Source organism: Erpetoichthys calabaricus, chromosome 2, assembly GCF_900747795.2.
Source record: "Erpetoichthys calabaricus chromosome 2, fErpCal1.3, whole genome shotgun sequence".
NCBI lineage: Eukaryota > Metazoa > Chordata > Cladistia > Polypteriformes > Polypteridae > Erpetoichthys > Erpetoichthys calabaricus.
Window position 1 is genome coordinate 45,088,494 of NC_041395.2, and position 15,875 is coordinate 45,104,368.

General features: G+C 38.3%; 1 protein-coding gene across 1 annotated transcript in view; it reads right to left on the bottom strand.

Moving 5' to 3' along the window:
- Nucleotides 1-330: 330 nt before the first annotated feature.
- LOC127526602 (outer dynein arm-docking complex subunit 3-like) overlaps nt 331-15,875 on the bottom strand; it is a 64,308-nt gene continuing 48,763 nt past the window's right edge. Inside the window, exons 9-13 of the mRNA XM_051922480.1 lie at nt 14,851-15,011; nt 12,803-12,962; nt 7,466-7,621; nt 1,149-1,236; nt 331-725 (exon numbers count right to left, since the gene is read on the bottom strand). Coding sequence (XP_051778440.1) covers nt 625-725; nt 1,149-1,236; nt 7,466-7,621; nt 12,803-12,962; nt 14,851-15,011 — 666 coding nt within the window. The 3' untranslated portion in view covers nt 331-624. The remainder of the gene's footprint in view (nt 726-1,148; nt 1,237-7,465; nt 7,622-12,802; nt 12,963-14,850; nt 15,012-15,875) is intronic.

Here is a 15,875-nt window from a genome sequence, read left to right on the forward strand (position 1 = left end):
TCGCTGCTCCACCAGATCAAGCTGAGCCAGTTGAGGAGGTTTGGGTATGTCATAAGGATGCTCCCCAGACACCTCTCCTTACAGCTGTTCTGAGCATGTCTCACTGGGTGGAAACCCAGTGGCAGACCCACGACATGCAGGAGGAATTATATCTCTCGGCTGGCTTGGAAACATCTGAGCATTACCCAGGAAGAGCTGCGATCAGTTACCGGGGACAAGGAAGTCTAAGCTGACCTGCTTGGTCTATTGGCACCATGACTCTCACTAGGAAAAGTGGTAAAAAAGAGGAGATGAGGCATTTTTTCATTACGTGAAATCTAATTTAAATAAACAAAATCTGCCGGAAGGCCATTGTTCTTCAACACAAAGTTAATCTATGTAGACAACTGGTAAATAAGTGGCAGGTCAGTGGAAAGAATTCAGGTTTTTTTATTTTATGGTATTGCACAGGTAGTATTGATGATGGCCTGAAACTAAGTTACACTGAGAAGAAAACTCCATCATCATTCAAGCAATCATTTAGAGAGAAATTCTTCATACCATTAGCAAAACACCAGCTCCATTAAGTTGGTTCAGCTTGTTATTTTGTCAGGCTTTTGTTCATCTAAGTCCAATATCTATAATTTAGCCTCTTCTCTTCTTTGAATTGACAATCTTTTGTGACTGCCGTTTCAGTTGCTCACGAGTGAGAACATCAGGATCCTCTTCTTCACTGTCCTCAATTTCTGTGAAAAACATGCAGTAAACCATATAAAATTAGAGCATAATTTCCTTTACAAAGTCCCTAATGAGTAGGAAGTGTGGCAATAGCAGGGAATTAGAGCAAGAAGCAAAAGTAACAGTGCCCAGGTTCAATCTTACATCTTAGAAGAGGCATAGCTGCATCCACATTCTAATCACAGCCACTACAATAGCTTTATGCATCATTTATTTATCTGTGTCCAAAACAGCAGAATAGCATTAAGAAGAGCCAGAGCCCAACACATCAGCAGTGGGCATCACACAATGGTTTGCTGGTCCATTGTGAAGTGCAACACTAATTAGAAAAGATAATAATGAAACTCATTCTTCCCCAAGATAAAAAGTAACTTCCTTAATTCAAGTAAGCAACTACTTATGTTTCAAGTCTAATCTGTATAATCACTTACCTTCATCCATCTCTTCACCTGGAAGCATTGGCAGCTTGATTCTAACGTTAGTAGGTGGCATGATCTCTTCCAGCACAGAATAATCTTTCTAAAAGATTGAAGGGATAAAAACGAATAGGAGACACAGTTAACAATATAAAAACTTAAAATAAAATCTAGATAATAACAGGCCATTCAGCCCAGCAAAATTCACCAGTTCTATCCACTTAATTCTTCCAAAATAACATCAAGTCTAGTATCAAAGGTCCTTAAAGTTCTACTGTCTACTACACTACTTGGTAACTTATTCTAAGTGTCTATGGTCCTCTTTTTGAAGAAAACCTTTCTAATGTTTGTGCAAAATTTATCCTTAACAAGTTTAATGAACTCATTCAAAAGTAGCAGTCTTGATTCACTGTACTAATTCCCTTCATTAGGTTTTACATTTCAATCATTTCTTCTCGTAATCTCATTTTGCTTAAACTGAAAAACTCAACTCTATTAGTCTTTTCTCATAACTCAGCCACCGTTGCCCTGAAATCACCCTAGTCACTCTTGCCCAGACTACTTCTAGTGCTGCTATGTCCTTTTCATGCCTGAAGACCGAAACTGTACACAGTAGTCCAGATGAACTGTTATTTCCCAGTTTCTATGTTTTGGGGTAAATGAAGAAATTACAAAACTGAAGTGTGTTAATACATTTTAATAAATATTAGGCAGCTATATGGGGAAATGGGTGGCGCAGTGGTAGCACTGCTGCCTCACAGTAAGAAGTCCAGGGTTTACATCCCAGGTCCTCCCAGCATGGAGTTTGCATGTTCTCCTCAAGTCTGGGTGGGTTTCTTCCGGGTGCTCTGGTTCCCTCCCATAGTTCAGAGACATGCAGGTTAGAACATTTGAACAATCAAGATGAGAACAGGCCATTCAGCACAACAAAGCTCGCCAGTCCTATCAACTTAAATCAATCTATTATAATAAAAAAAATCTTGGGACAAGTCCTGCAAGACAGAGACTTTTAACATGAGATTCTTTCAAGTCACATCATACTTACAAACTTTGGAAGCAAGTCCCGCAAGACGGTGACTTTTGCCATTAAATTCTTTCAAGTCACACCCTACTTACAACCATTTTTAAACAAGACAATGGTCATCTAACCACTCAGTCGTGTGAATGCTTTTGGCAGACACACTTCCTGTGCTATCAACTATCATAAATTTTATCAGGGCAATAATTTTATATGTTCTAGATCAGGGGTCCCTAACCACCGGTCTGCGACCCACTACCGGGCCGCGAGAGAACTGCCGGCAACGGAGACTCACTCAGACTTTTCAGAACGCTTGGCGGGCGGGGCTTTGCAGCGGCGCAGAGAGAGGAGAGAGACTGAGGTGAGAGAGTATTACAACAAAGTATTGTTACGGTCCCGACAGTTTCCCCATATGACACGAGTCTATAGAAATCGCGTTACTACGAAGTACATTCAGCAGATGCTTTCATTACAACGAAGTGACCTTGAAATGCCTGAATGAATCATCCACAGAGCAGTTAGATCTGTGGTCGCAGCTCAGATGTGCACGTTTGCACAACGATCCCCAAACAGAAACATTGTAAAAAAATTCTTTCTTCAAACTTTCCTCGTACTGTTTTTTTTTTTTGCTGTTTTTGTTTTCTGTGGTTTTCAGTGATACCTTTTGCTTATTGCTTGTCAACATTTGAAAAACATCCATTGGAATTTAACTCATTGTCACCCTCCTATAGAAACAGCAGACACGAAAAAAACAATAACAGTGTTAATGTTTGTGATGTGCAATCTGTTGGAATGGCAAATGCAAAGCATGTGTCTTTGTTATATGCAAAAAAAGAAGAAAAATCTCCGGTTGCAAACGTATGCGAACTGCTTAATAACTTAATAATAATAGAAATGTTATGTAAATTGTGTATAAAACTGCCCCCCCCCCCCCCGACTGGTCCGTGGAAAAATTTGCATCTAATAAAGTGGTCCTTGCTGTCAAAAAGGTTGGGGACCACTGTTCTAGATGACACATCAACGACTAAGTGAAGAAGAAAGAGCAGTGCATCGAAAACAGACCCAAAAGCGTTGTTGAGAAAAGAATGCAAAAAAGAACAACAATAATCTATGTGCAAAGAGGCGTATCCGCAAGAATTAAAAGATTTCTTGTTTGGTGAAAGTGAAATCCACAAACACTACAGGCAAAATATCCATATCTAAAATAATCTGTTTGCGTTCGCATCATTCAATGCACAAAACATAGATTTACACAATAATGGACCATACGCTATGAGAATGTGTGGTGCCTCAACAATTAAAGCTACGACAAGTTTAATTTTGAAGAAACCACAATTCGGTCAGGTGTATATTTATGATCACGGAGAAGCGATGCAACATAGAATCGAAAGAGATAAATGATCGGACGTATTAGAAATTATACAGTCAATAATAGATACAAATCCACACATTCACACTTTATACAAAATTTATTTGCAAAACACGGACAAATAAATTTTCTTGGATTTCTATATGAATCCGAAAGATCAAGGTCGCATTTATAATAAACCAACATGTGATCAATTGTCAGCGATAATAGTTTTGAAAGACAGAGATATCAAAGACAGAATAGATTTTCGTGTATATCCAAAAGCAAAGCATGATTTGTCATTTCTGTTAAATAAATTGTCACATTCCGATCCATTACTCTTTCCTTTTCTCATTGATCACATTCAAAATTCAAATATCAATCGTTCAGACAAATTCGAAATAGGTAAAGCAGTAATATTACCATCATCATATCAAGGTAGTCCAAGAGCATTGCAACAGTTATATCATGATGCAATGGCAATATCCCAAACTATCGGGCGGCCAGATTTACTTATTACAATGACATGCAATCCACAGTGGCCAGAAATCCTTCAATTCTTGAGAACAATGCCACTGGCTACATCGTCTCTGGATATTCCGACTTTCGTAAGTAGATTGTTTTATCAGAAAGTCTTACTTTTATTGAATGAACTCAAAACGGTGTTCGGTAAAATCAGAGCATACATTTACACAATCAAATTTCAAAAACAGGGTTTACCTCACATGCATTTATTGGTTATTTTGCAAAATAAATTATTAACTGCTGATGATGTAGATCGGTTTTTCAGTGCTGAAATTCCAAACAGAGAAACCTATCCTGAATTATGGTGCAAAGTCATTAAACACATGTCTCACGGACAACATTTAAAAGATTCAGTATGTTGGGACTCAAAAGAGGCGGCACGGTGGCGCAGTGGGTAGCGATGCTGCCTCGCAGTTAGGAGTCCCGGGTTCACTTCCTAGGTCCTCCCTGCGTGGAGTTTGCATGTTCTCCCCGTGTCTGTGTGGGTTTCCTCCCACAGTCCAAAGACATGCGGGTTAGGTGCATTGGTGAACCTAAATTGTCCCTAGTGCATGCTTGGTGTGTGTGAGCGCCCTGCCTGGGGTTTGTTTCCTGTGTTGGCTGGGATTGACTCCAGCAGACCCCCGTGACCCCATAGTTAGGATATAGCAGGTTGGATAATGGATGGATGAATGGATGGGACTCAAAAGAAAAAAGTGTTTAAAGAAATTTCCTAAAGCATTTGTTCAATCAACAGATATGACTAAGGCTGGCTTTCCTGATTATCGCCGAAGAGATAATCACGAACAACACACTTATCACGGAAAGAAACATGGTAAAAATGTGATGATCGATAATTCAATGATTGTACCATATAACCCGTATTTGCTCGAACAATTCGATTGTGCATCGGTGGTGAGTATTAAGTACATCTATAAGTACATTCATAAAGGGCACGATAGAGTACGCGTAACATTATTCAAAGGACGAAGGACGTTATTCAGGACGAAGTTCAAGCATATTTAGATACTCGTAACGTCGGTGCAATGGAAAGCGGGTGGCATTTAATGGAATTGCCAATAAATATCAAATAAACACTTTGACAAAAGGTACATGTATAACAAAACAAGTGTGCTTTTATTCAAGAATATAACCAAAGAAAAAGAAATCGGGTTAGGGTACGACACTGACACAAATACTTGGGTGGTGTAATGGTAAGAACTGCTGATTCATAATCAAGAAGCCGTGGGTTCGATTCTGGCCACTTCCCAAAATTACTGTTTTGAGTAGTGAGTGGCTCTTATTGTTATCATTATACAATAAAAACATACATTTGATCTGAGTCTGTAACAACCAGTGTAAATTTATGGTACTTAAAGGTTAGTGGTTTTTTTTTATTCAGTTTTATTCTCTCAGTCACGTTCAGACTCCCCACGATCTGACACTGCTGTTTTCAAATGAAAATGTGCTATAACAGAGGTGAACTCAGATGAAGATGAGCAGGGCATGCCGAGCTTGCCAAGGTATTGTGCAAAGTTCTATTTGTGACTATGTTTTGTGATGGTCTTTATATAAAAGCCAGATCGAATGTTATTTACCTATTTACCTTAATTTATTTACTTATCTTCCTATAGCATAAAGTCACATGTAGACTGCAGAGGTTCCTGTGTTTGACCGACACGTGTATGCTGACAAAGTTTTTGCCCAAGCTGAGCTGCAGTGTTAGGGTGAATGGGACAGCAGTCTGCCGATGAAATGGTGCAAAGGAATTTAAGGTGGCTCGGGATTACGAGTTTTTTCGTAGGCTTCGGGGATTCTAGTGTTAAAGACGTCAGTGGTTAAGGTTGCTGTAAGGTGATGGGTGCCATGCAGAATGGCCTTGAAGCACCCTCAAAGAGATTCAGAGAGAGTTTTTTGGGAACTGGACTTGGGATGTTTCTCGTCAGCTCATTAGCTGTTCTCTTTCATAAGTTCAACTCTCAGTTTCATTACCACTTACCAGATACAAATATTGATGTTTTGATATCTGTGCCAACACAATTTACTCCACCAAAAGCAATTGTCAAAGCAGAAATGATCTTTCAATTCAAACATAGTATGGTGTGCACCAGCTAACCCTGAGGTATGGAAACAAACTGCATGTTTGATTCTGCCACTAAAACACAACATCTGCTTTGGGGCAGTAATATGGCATTTGAAATGATTGTCAAAGTGTCAACATTTACTGCTGTAGCTGAAACCTCCGAAAGCCATATGGTGGGTGAAGGTGATTTGGGGAGTTTGCACACCTCCATAATATTTGGTATGAATATATTTTGGTATTCTGGTGTGTAATCCATTTATAACTTAAATGAAATTTGTATACAATGTGAAATATTCTTGTCCATGTCCTATCTGATCCCAGTGAGGACTGTGTCCGTTTCTCTTGTTGATTTTCAGAATACTGTCCTAAGAGTATTTTAGTCAGTTAACCCAACTATGCTTGCCTTTGACTACAGCACTAGGTCGATACAATTGCTATTGGTCTTCTTGGTCTTATTCTGTTGCAACAATGGGGCAAAAGGGCAATCACAGAATAGAATGGACAGCATGGGATGATATCCATCCATCCATCCATTTTCCAACCCGCTGAATCCGAACACAGGGTCACGGGGGTCTGCTGGAGCCAATCCCAGCCAACACAGGGCACAAGGCAAGGACCAATCCCGGGCAGGGTGCAAACCCACCGCAGATGGGATGATATATCACAAATAAATGGATTGATTACAGTCAAGTTACCTGCTGAGGAAGATGTTTTGTGATAAGACTGGCAAAGCATTTGACCCTTTTATTTATCATAAACTACAGTATTGTTTGTTCTCCAGGTCCAACTGAATTGCAAAATGCAGCTACATTTTTCCTTCATTCCACTATCATTGTTTGACAAGAAGGAACATTTAGCTGTTTTTCAATTCATAATGGGTTCACTATTAAATCTTGGCCCATAAGCTGGTGGTCTAGAGATAAAACTGATAAAGTTAAGCTCAGTGATCTGAGGACTTCAGGACATATAAATTCTGTAGTCTTACAGTAGAGTCTCATGTAAACAGTGAGAGAGAGAGATACTGAGAATAGTACTGGCTAACTACAGGGATTTGTTAAAAGAAAATGAATCCTGACTGAAAGGAGCCATTGGAGAGAGGAAGAAGAACTGCACCACACTATTCTTCTAAATCTCCTGTACCATTCTGAAGTATAACTGTCTTCTTTTGTGTATAACTTGAATCAGTAGAAGAAGAAGTGGTGAAGCCCAACTAGTACATTTCACAGGATTACTCCTGATATGTCCACTGTCAGCAGAATTCATACAGGTTTAACCAAATCATAAAACGGACCACCCCAGTGCAGGTCCAAGTGAAGTGTGTTATCCTTTTCTGAAATTAATTTACAGGCATTATTGACCCATGACTATTGCTTTCTTACCTTACTATCTTTCATTTCTTTCTGAATGGTTGCCAGATCCTTGCCACGGAATTCCTCCATAATCACCATTAGCTGTTTCTCCACACTAGACAAGAGGTCCAAGACATATTCTTCTAAGGATGGAACATGGCGCACTGAAAGGGGACTGATCTTAGGCTAATGAAGAAAACCATAAACAAACAAAATTCAATACTGAGTGGTAGAAAAAAAAAATCACAACAAAATTACAGCTTTTATTCATCCAAATGCAGAGTAGAAAATACAGTAAATTACTTGTCTGTAAATTCATTACAAAGATATACTTTGTTGTGACTCAGATAAAATCAAATTTTGCTTTAGCATTATTTGAAAATCCCAAAGGTTTTGGACATAGGTTAAATCTTGTTGTTTTTTTTTTTTTTTTACCGTGACACTATTTTGTTTTATTATTGGTCTTTTACGCAAGCTTGAAAAGTAATAATTAATTTGTATGTTGCTTATGAATCAGCAGAAGCAGAATATGATAATGACTTGCTGTTCCTTCCTGAATTACTGTAATATATTGGGATTAAGACAGACATTTAATCCATCACTTCTAGGTATGTCTTGTCTACCTTCAAATCTGTACCCATAGTCAAGAAATGTGTCCTAGTAGCTATGGTCTTGGATTGTGAAGTACATGGTGGTTAGTTTAACCTTCAACTGTGACTCACTGTGTGACTCTGACCAAATTCTAATTTTGTGTTCCAATCATAAGAAATCTGTCTATTATATAAAAAAATCTTGGGATGAGACTTTTTTCTGGCGACGAGACATGATCTTTTGAAGCGAGACAGAGAAACACTTTTGAAGAGAGCTCTTCTTTTTTTTTTTTTTTTAATTTTATTTATTAATTTTATTGTAATCATTCCATACAAATAGATCAATTTATAACAAAAAAAAATTTTGAAGACATATCAAACCCCACCCCTGAGAAGGAGAGCTTAGCCAAAGGAGAATTGCTTAGGGCTTTTTAATAAGGCAACAATAAACAAAAGAAAGGAAGTAATATATATAGGTAAATAAAAAATGGAGAAGGGAATTAAATGTGGTAATAGTTATTTCTCTTATTCTAAAATAATATTGATTAGATCCTGCCAGGTTTTAAAAAAATTCTGTATAGATCCTCTAACTGAGAATTAGATTTTTTCCAATTTCAAATAATATAAAACATCGGTTTCTCACTGACTTATCAGAGGAGAGTTAGGATTCTTCCAATTTAACAAAATAAGTCTGCGTGCCAAAAGTGTTGTGAATGCAATCACCGTTTGCTTGTCCTTCTACACTTAAAGACCGTCTGGAAGAACACCGAACACAGCTGTTAATGGGTTAGAAGGAATTGTGACCCCAAGGCTGTCTGAAAGGCACTTAAAAATTTTGGTCCAAAATGATGTTAGTTTGGTGCAGCCCCAAAACATGTGACCCAGTGAGGCTGGAGCTTGGTTGCAGCGTTCGCAGGTTGGATCTTGCCCTGGAAACATTTTGGACAGTTTTAAGCGAGACAGATGAGCTCGATATATAATTTTTAGTTGAATAATTCTATGCTTTGCGCATATGGAGCTCGAGTGAATTCTCTGCTTTGCTACCTTCCACTCCTTTTCTGATATATTGATTAAGAGATCTTCTTCCCAATGTCCTCTTGGGTCTTTGAAAGGTAGGAACTCTAATAAGATTTTATATAATGCGGCAATGGTGTTTAACTCCTCTAAGTTGAGCAGTATTTTTTCCAACATGGTGGAGGGTACGAGGCAAGAGAGCTCTTCTGAAGAGAGATGCTTTCACATCCCGCGAGACAGGCACATCACGTCATACTTACAACCTTTGTAAGCAAGTCCCATGATACACATGCAAAGCAGGTTAGAGATAATTGAAGTAGGAAAATTCGAAAGTCTCAGAAAAATGATTGAAAAGATCACATTAACACAAACAAACAGAAAATATTACTCAGTGAAATAACGGAAAAGCAGAAACAGATCACATAGTGTTTGAGGACAAAAGGACAGGTGCTGTACAGGCTTTTAAAAGTTTGAAGCGCCGCCTGAAATGCCGATCACGTGGAATGAAAGCAGCAGCAAGCCAGTAGGAGGTAAAAAAAAAAAAAAATAACTTACTTGTTTCCCAATGTATCATCGTTTAAGAGGGGTTCAGCCACACTCTTCACAACGGCACGTGGTGGTGGGGGGGATTGGTATGCGAGCAAAGTTCAGAACACACGGCATGGCAGCGCGTAGTGCTGGCATGGGAGGGGGGGAGGGTAGGTGAGCGAAGTGCAGATCACGTGACAAAAAAGCAGCAGCAAGCCAACAGCTGCTCAAGTAAAGAGGAGTTAAAAAAATGTATTTGTATCCCATTGTATCACCGTTTAAGCGTGGTTTCGGAGGAGTGGACACGTCCCCTTGGGGTGCGTTCAGCCCCCCTCTTCACAATGGCATGAAGCGCAGGTGTTTTTTGGCAAGCGAAGCGAGCAGGGGGCAAGGTCCCCTAGTGTATATATATATATATAATTGCACTTTATTTCTGTACATGTAAATAGCTGCTATTCAGTGATGGATAACTTCACTCTGTATTAAGGTTTGGATAGAATGAATTATGAAAGTGGCCTAGAATAGGATGGCTTTATAGTTGTACAGGCAGGTTTGGTAAACAAGGAAGTAATCTATGACGACAATAAAAGTTCCCTAATTGAGCCAATAAAATACATAAGAGCAAAACTTTTCTTAAACATCAAAAATAAGTTTCATCCAGCACTCACATCTAAGCAATAATGACCATCACCTTGTTCTCTTAAATATCAGAGGAAAATATAGAAAAGATATCACGTGAAACTGGTCATTACCAGGCAATAAAATTACTAAAGCACAGCGTAATGGAGGAAGACAGATGCAGCAAATTGACATAATCCTCTGAAGATTTATAGAATAAAAAAGGAAAGGTCCGTTGTTTCACAGAGGATATTTAATTCATTCTGCACATTCAATTTTAGGTACTGATATAAAAACATCACACTTCAACTGGTATTCCTAAGGAGAAGTGAAGAGTAAATTAAATGTCTAACTTCTGAGGACAAAGACACAGTTTCATTATCCTTGACTAGGTTTACTAACAAAAACAATGGCTCAAATAAGGTTGGTGTTGAACTATGGTACAAGTCTATTCCTATAACTACAGTAAATGTCTACTCAGTTTTGCCGATTGCAATATGTTGAGTGTAAACATGTTAAATCTGCTTTACATTCTACAAGATTTTGTGGCTATGATATTGGTGAAGGAGTATGGAACATATTCATATTTTCTGTAAGAAGTGTGAGCAATGAAACAATTAATCTGGCATGCTTCTGTAATGTAAGAAAGATATATTTATTCGTTCACCTAAGCACATCAATTTGCTGTTCTAAGTAAAAAAAAGCAGTTGCATGAGCAGAGGTCAAGTTCAAGGCTTTTTATTTTGTCATATTTGCACGAGAAAACATGAAATGGACTTCTCGGCTGCATCCAATAACAGACAAAAATATCATATACAGACTGGTTAGAAATTACACAAAAGTTCTGAAACATTTATATCTTTTGAAAAAAGCAGCACTTTGTTTCTAAAAATTTGACATTAAGTTCAAAAACTTTACTTAAACTAAAACAGTTACACAATACATATGAAAACTACACACACCTTTTAATTATCTTTGATATTTCAGGTTAAAAAGCCATATGGCACTTGGAAGAAAGGAATTTCTGAAGCAGTTTGTGTGGGCCATTAAGGCTACTATTGTCTGAGTAACTGAAGGAAAGTTGTGCATGTAATGTTAATGTTAAGAGACTGGATCACAATGCAAAAAACACAAGGTACTTGACCACTTTAAACAGTTTACAGAGGAGAAACATGTTGATTGCATTTAGAAAAAAAAATATATATATGCCTGGCCTCATGTGGCGAGAGTATGCAGGCAGTTCCTGGAGGATGAAGGAATTGATGAAGGCCCCCACGCTCACCTGATCTAAATTCAAAAGAACACCTCTGGGACATTATGTTTCAGTCCATCTGACGCTGCCAGGTTGCACCTCAGACTGTCCAGGAGCTCAGTGATGCCCTGATCCAGATCTGGGAGGAGATCCCCCAGGACACCATTCGTCGTCTCATTAGGAGCATGCCCCCCCCCCCCCCCCCCCCCTTCAACATTGTCAGGCATGCATACAAACACATGGGGGACATACAAACTACTGAGTACGATTTGGAATTGCTGCAATGAAATTTCGGCAAAATGGACTAACCTGCTGCATCATTTTTTCACTTTGATTTTCAAGGTGTCTTTGAATTCAGTCCTCTGTAGGTTGATAATTTTCATTTCCATCAAATGATGTGGCATCCTTTCATTCCTAACCCGTTACCCAGTCAATATCAGTATAGATATCCAGCAGGATTATTTTCCCATTGAGATCTGATGTGTTTTCAAAGTGTTCCTTTAATTTTTTTAAGCAGTTTATATATAGTGTTCATATTCCAAATCAGATAATTATTTTGGTGATTTACATTCAGTCACTTATTCTACCTCCTCCCCAGGTCAACAAGTGATGAACATACAGATTTCTGTAGCAGGTGAACCAAGCTGGAGACTGCAGGATTTACTCTTAACCAGCATCCACATGCAACAAATTCATCATACTGGTAAAGAATTCAACATGCACACCAGGTTAGAAATGATTAAGTGTTGTCACTCCTGGAACAGTTTGCAGCAGCTGCTGACAACCCAAAATTCTGGGCTGAGTAGCCATTGACCGGGATGAGGGAAAGATGATAGCTGGGCAAAGCAAAGACAATTTTAAATTTGGCATGTCTCCTAATACTAGACTGTTGTAAATTGAGTTCTGAAAATTTTCAGGTAAGAAATACAGAAGTTTTGTGGTAAGGTTTTTACACTCACTAATAAGGGAATGTTGCATGTTGATTAGCATGTGCAAGTAAGAAATTCACTGTACTCTTTACATGTAATAATAATGATCCCATAAGCCCATTTTCTGTCCTAATTATCCAGTTAAGAGATACAACATCTAAACTTGACAGTTTGATAAGTCTGCTCTGATGCAGAAGGACAGCCCCACTGCACTCTTTCATAACCGTTTTATACACTATTTCTGCCCACAAATGACTGTGCTCTCAGTACAGTAATATTAAATATGTATTAGTTATAGTTCTGCACAAACAGAGAGTATGTAGTATACTGTATATGTACAGAACAAGAGAAATCAATTTGCCATTTGAAAACACACTTGACACTTTTAAATTATTTACTTAGCCTCTGGAAAGTCCCAAATGTTTATAGGAAGTACCTTGCTGATGTGCTGTAGCTTCTCAACAAGTGTTTCAAGCACAGCCCTCACTTTATTCAGAGTTCTGTTGGACAGCTCCTTTGCCCATTTCTTGGCTTCATCCCTGCGTTTCAGTTCTGCCTCTAACGTGTAGGTGAGGTCCTCTATCTCCTTTTTTTCCCTAAAGTCAAAATAAAGAACACACATACATTTTTGAAGTTTGGCACCAATAAAACCCTGTTTGTGGTTCCAGTCAAAGGAGAGATAATGGGAAATGTTGTCAAAGAAAGTTCATATTAAGCTAACTAGTTAAAGATTTATCTTTTTTAACAGTCTAACATAAGTCATTATCAGTGTACACATTAAAGCCAAGGGTAGTTTGTGAAAAAGCAAACAATTACAGCCACAAATTCAGCTAAAATAATGCCATCTGTCTATTGTGTATCACTCTTCATAGAATTATAAGAACTCATTACTATCTGGCCTAATTGTGTTTTTGTTTAACAATGTATACAAGTAGTTAGAAACCTAGACTTAATCTATTATGATGGAATTCAAATCTGAGCAAGAAGCTGATGATGGAAGCAAACATGTGATAGTGTCCATCCCCTTCATTAATAGGTGTAACAAGACGCTATATTGCGCCTGACCCGACACAGACTGACACTGAGGCACAGATAAAATAAACAAAAGACTTAAATTTTTCTTCAATTGTGGGTCACGTCTTCCACGTGAACCCCATAGGCACAACACAGTCCCGAAAACAGACTCTCCAACACTCCCTTCTGGCACCACCACCACTCCTCTCGTCAAGCTTCGTCCACCTCCTCCAGACTCTGGCCGTGAAGTGGTGGTTGCTGGCTCCTTTTATGGCCCACCCGGAAGTGCTCCAGGTGCTTGATCACCTGTTTCCGGTTGCACTCCCGTGTGGGGCTGAAGATTAGTCCAGCTGGGCTCAGGGACCCATGCAGCGCCCCCTGGCGACTACTCCAGAGCCCAAGAGGGCTGTGGAGAACTCTATCTCCCATGGAGCCCTGCAGGAAGCTGAGGCACCACCGTCAGCCAGGGAGGCTGCCACCAAGCGTCCCGGGGGAGGTATTAAACCAGCCCATGGTTGCTCCTCCGGAACGTGCATTGAAGGGGCGTCCCGGCCAGGCATGGGACCCGGCCGTCCACCACATAGGTCTAGGATCTATCTTGGTTCTGCTTCTGAGATACTGCTTGGTCATTTTTAACTTTCAAAGTAGTGTTGTGTTTCAGTACTGTGTCATGAATATATATAATATAATGTAGATACTGTATAATCCCAGATAGTCAATAAATAAAATCTGCTTTTCCAGACTGCTAGATTACGACACATAGTATATACAGCAAGTTACCAATTAGTGGAGTTGAAAGTAACATCTTTACCAAGGGAAACATTAACCAGAGCTTTCTTTGATGGCAAGAATTTAAATTTCATCATATGATTAGCTATGGCATCTGTTGTGTAGTTATGCCCACAGTAGAGACATATAAATGTGTTTATTATCCTTCAAGTGATTAATTCTTCCTATTGTATATACCTTGTCTAAGAATAGTTTTAGGAAGAACTGCAAGCTCCACAACATCAAAGATAGTACTGAGAATCTAACAGGTTTTTGGGACTGTGAAGCAGCTGTGTCAATACGTTGTTGTTCATATGGCAGAAAATATAAATATACTTAAAAAGGCAGAGTAAATAAAAGAATGAATAAATTAGTTTGTTAAGAATCTATAAGAAGATCTTTAGTAATATATACAAAAGAAAATGGAAACAGTAAATGGGCCCTGGATGGATGGATGACAGTACAAGTGGGCAATGTAGTGAACCGTTTCCTCATACAAAGTTAGTTGATTATGAGGGGCTCTAGCCCACAACCTGAATTGCAATTAGAATTACATCCTGAATTGCAATTGCAAATACTCTTATGCAGTATTTTAAAGTTACTTGTCGTGTGAGTCATGGCTTTAAATGTATTCACAGTACTGAGAAAACTACACCTAGAGTCTGTTAACTCTGTTAAAATAAAGTGGATGGTAGTACATACTGAATTATTCTGGCACCTCCAGAATATTTGATTTGGTTAAGTTCATCCTTTAGCTTTTTTTGTTCTTCTTTAAGGCACTGAAGGAGCATATCATTTTCTGCAGCAAGATGTTCCAAGCGCTTTTGAGTGTCACCCTGACAAATAAAGAACTGCACCACTTTCTGTAAGGACATGAAGAAGACGACAGATATTAGTGGGTATACTAAAGCAGTAACACTTCATATCGTAGCTCCATTCAACATAAATTAAGTACAAATATTATGAGATGATAATAGGAAAGTATACATAAACTCAAGTACTGTACATACAGTAGCTACTTGTTTTTGTATATTAGGGAGAGTATACCAAAGAGCAGATACAGTATTTACTCAGGTTATTACAATGCAAGTATTTACTATAAATGTTCAGTGTAATTTGTGTACTCAGTGAAGAGCATTACAAAAGAATAAACAGAAATGAATATGAAAACTCACTTATAGACAAACATAAACAGAAGTAAATATGATCTATTGCATGAAAATTCAGCAGGCACCCAAAATAGAATTTTAAACTTATATACAACTAAATGTATTCTCACCAACATAAGCTAATGTTCTTTAAGATTAGAAACGGCTAATAGGGGACAATGGATGAATAACAAATACATTTATAAAATGCATCCACAGTTTTAAATTTGAAGGTTTTAATTAATGACATAATATACCATAAGTTTTAAAATGATTAAGACAATTTTATTCTGTAATAGTCACTGTTCTTGTTCATGTGGAAAATCAACAAAAAGTTAAGAGTAACATGGCAGTGCAGTGGAACAGGGGACATTTTGATTTGTCTTAGGTAACCCTGAGACAGATTTACTTTTATTTCTTGAAGAATTATTAATTCCACTGAAAAACTTTATTGTTTAAGTAATATTAGGTTGCCCAGGCAAGAGTTTCTTTTATTAAATCTACATTTGTTTTCACAAACAAATCATGTCTTTGCTCAAAGTTAGAACAGCACATAAGGATGTAGTTACTCAACTATTC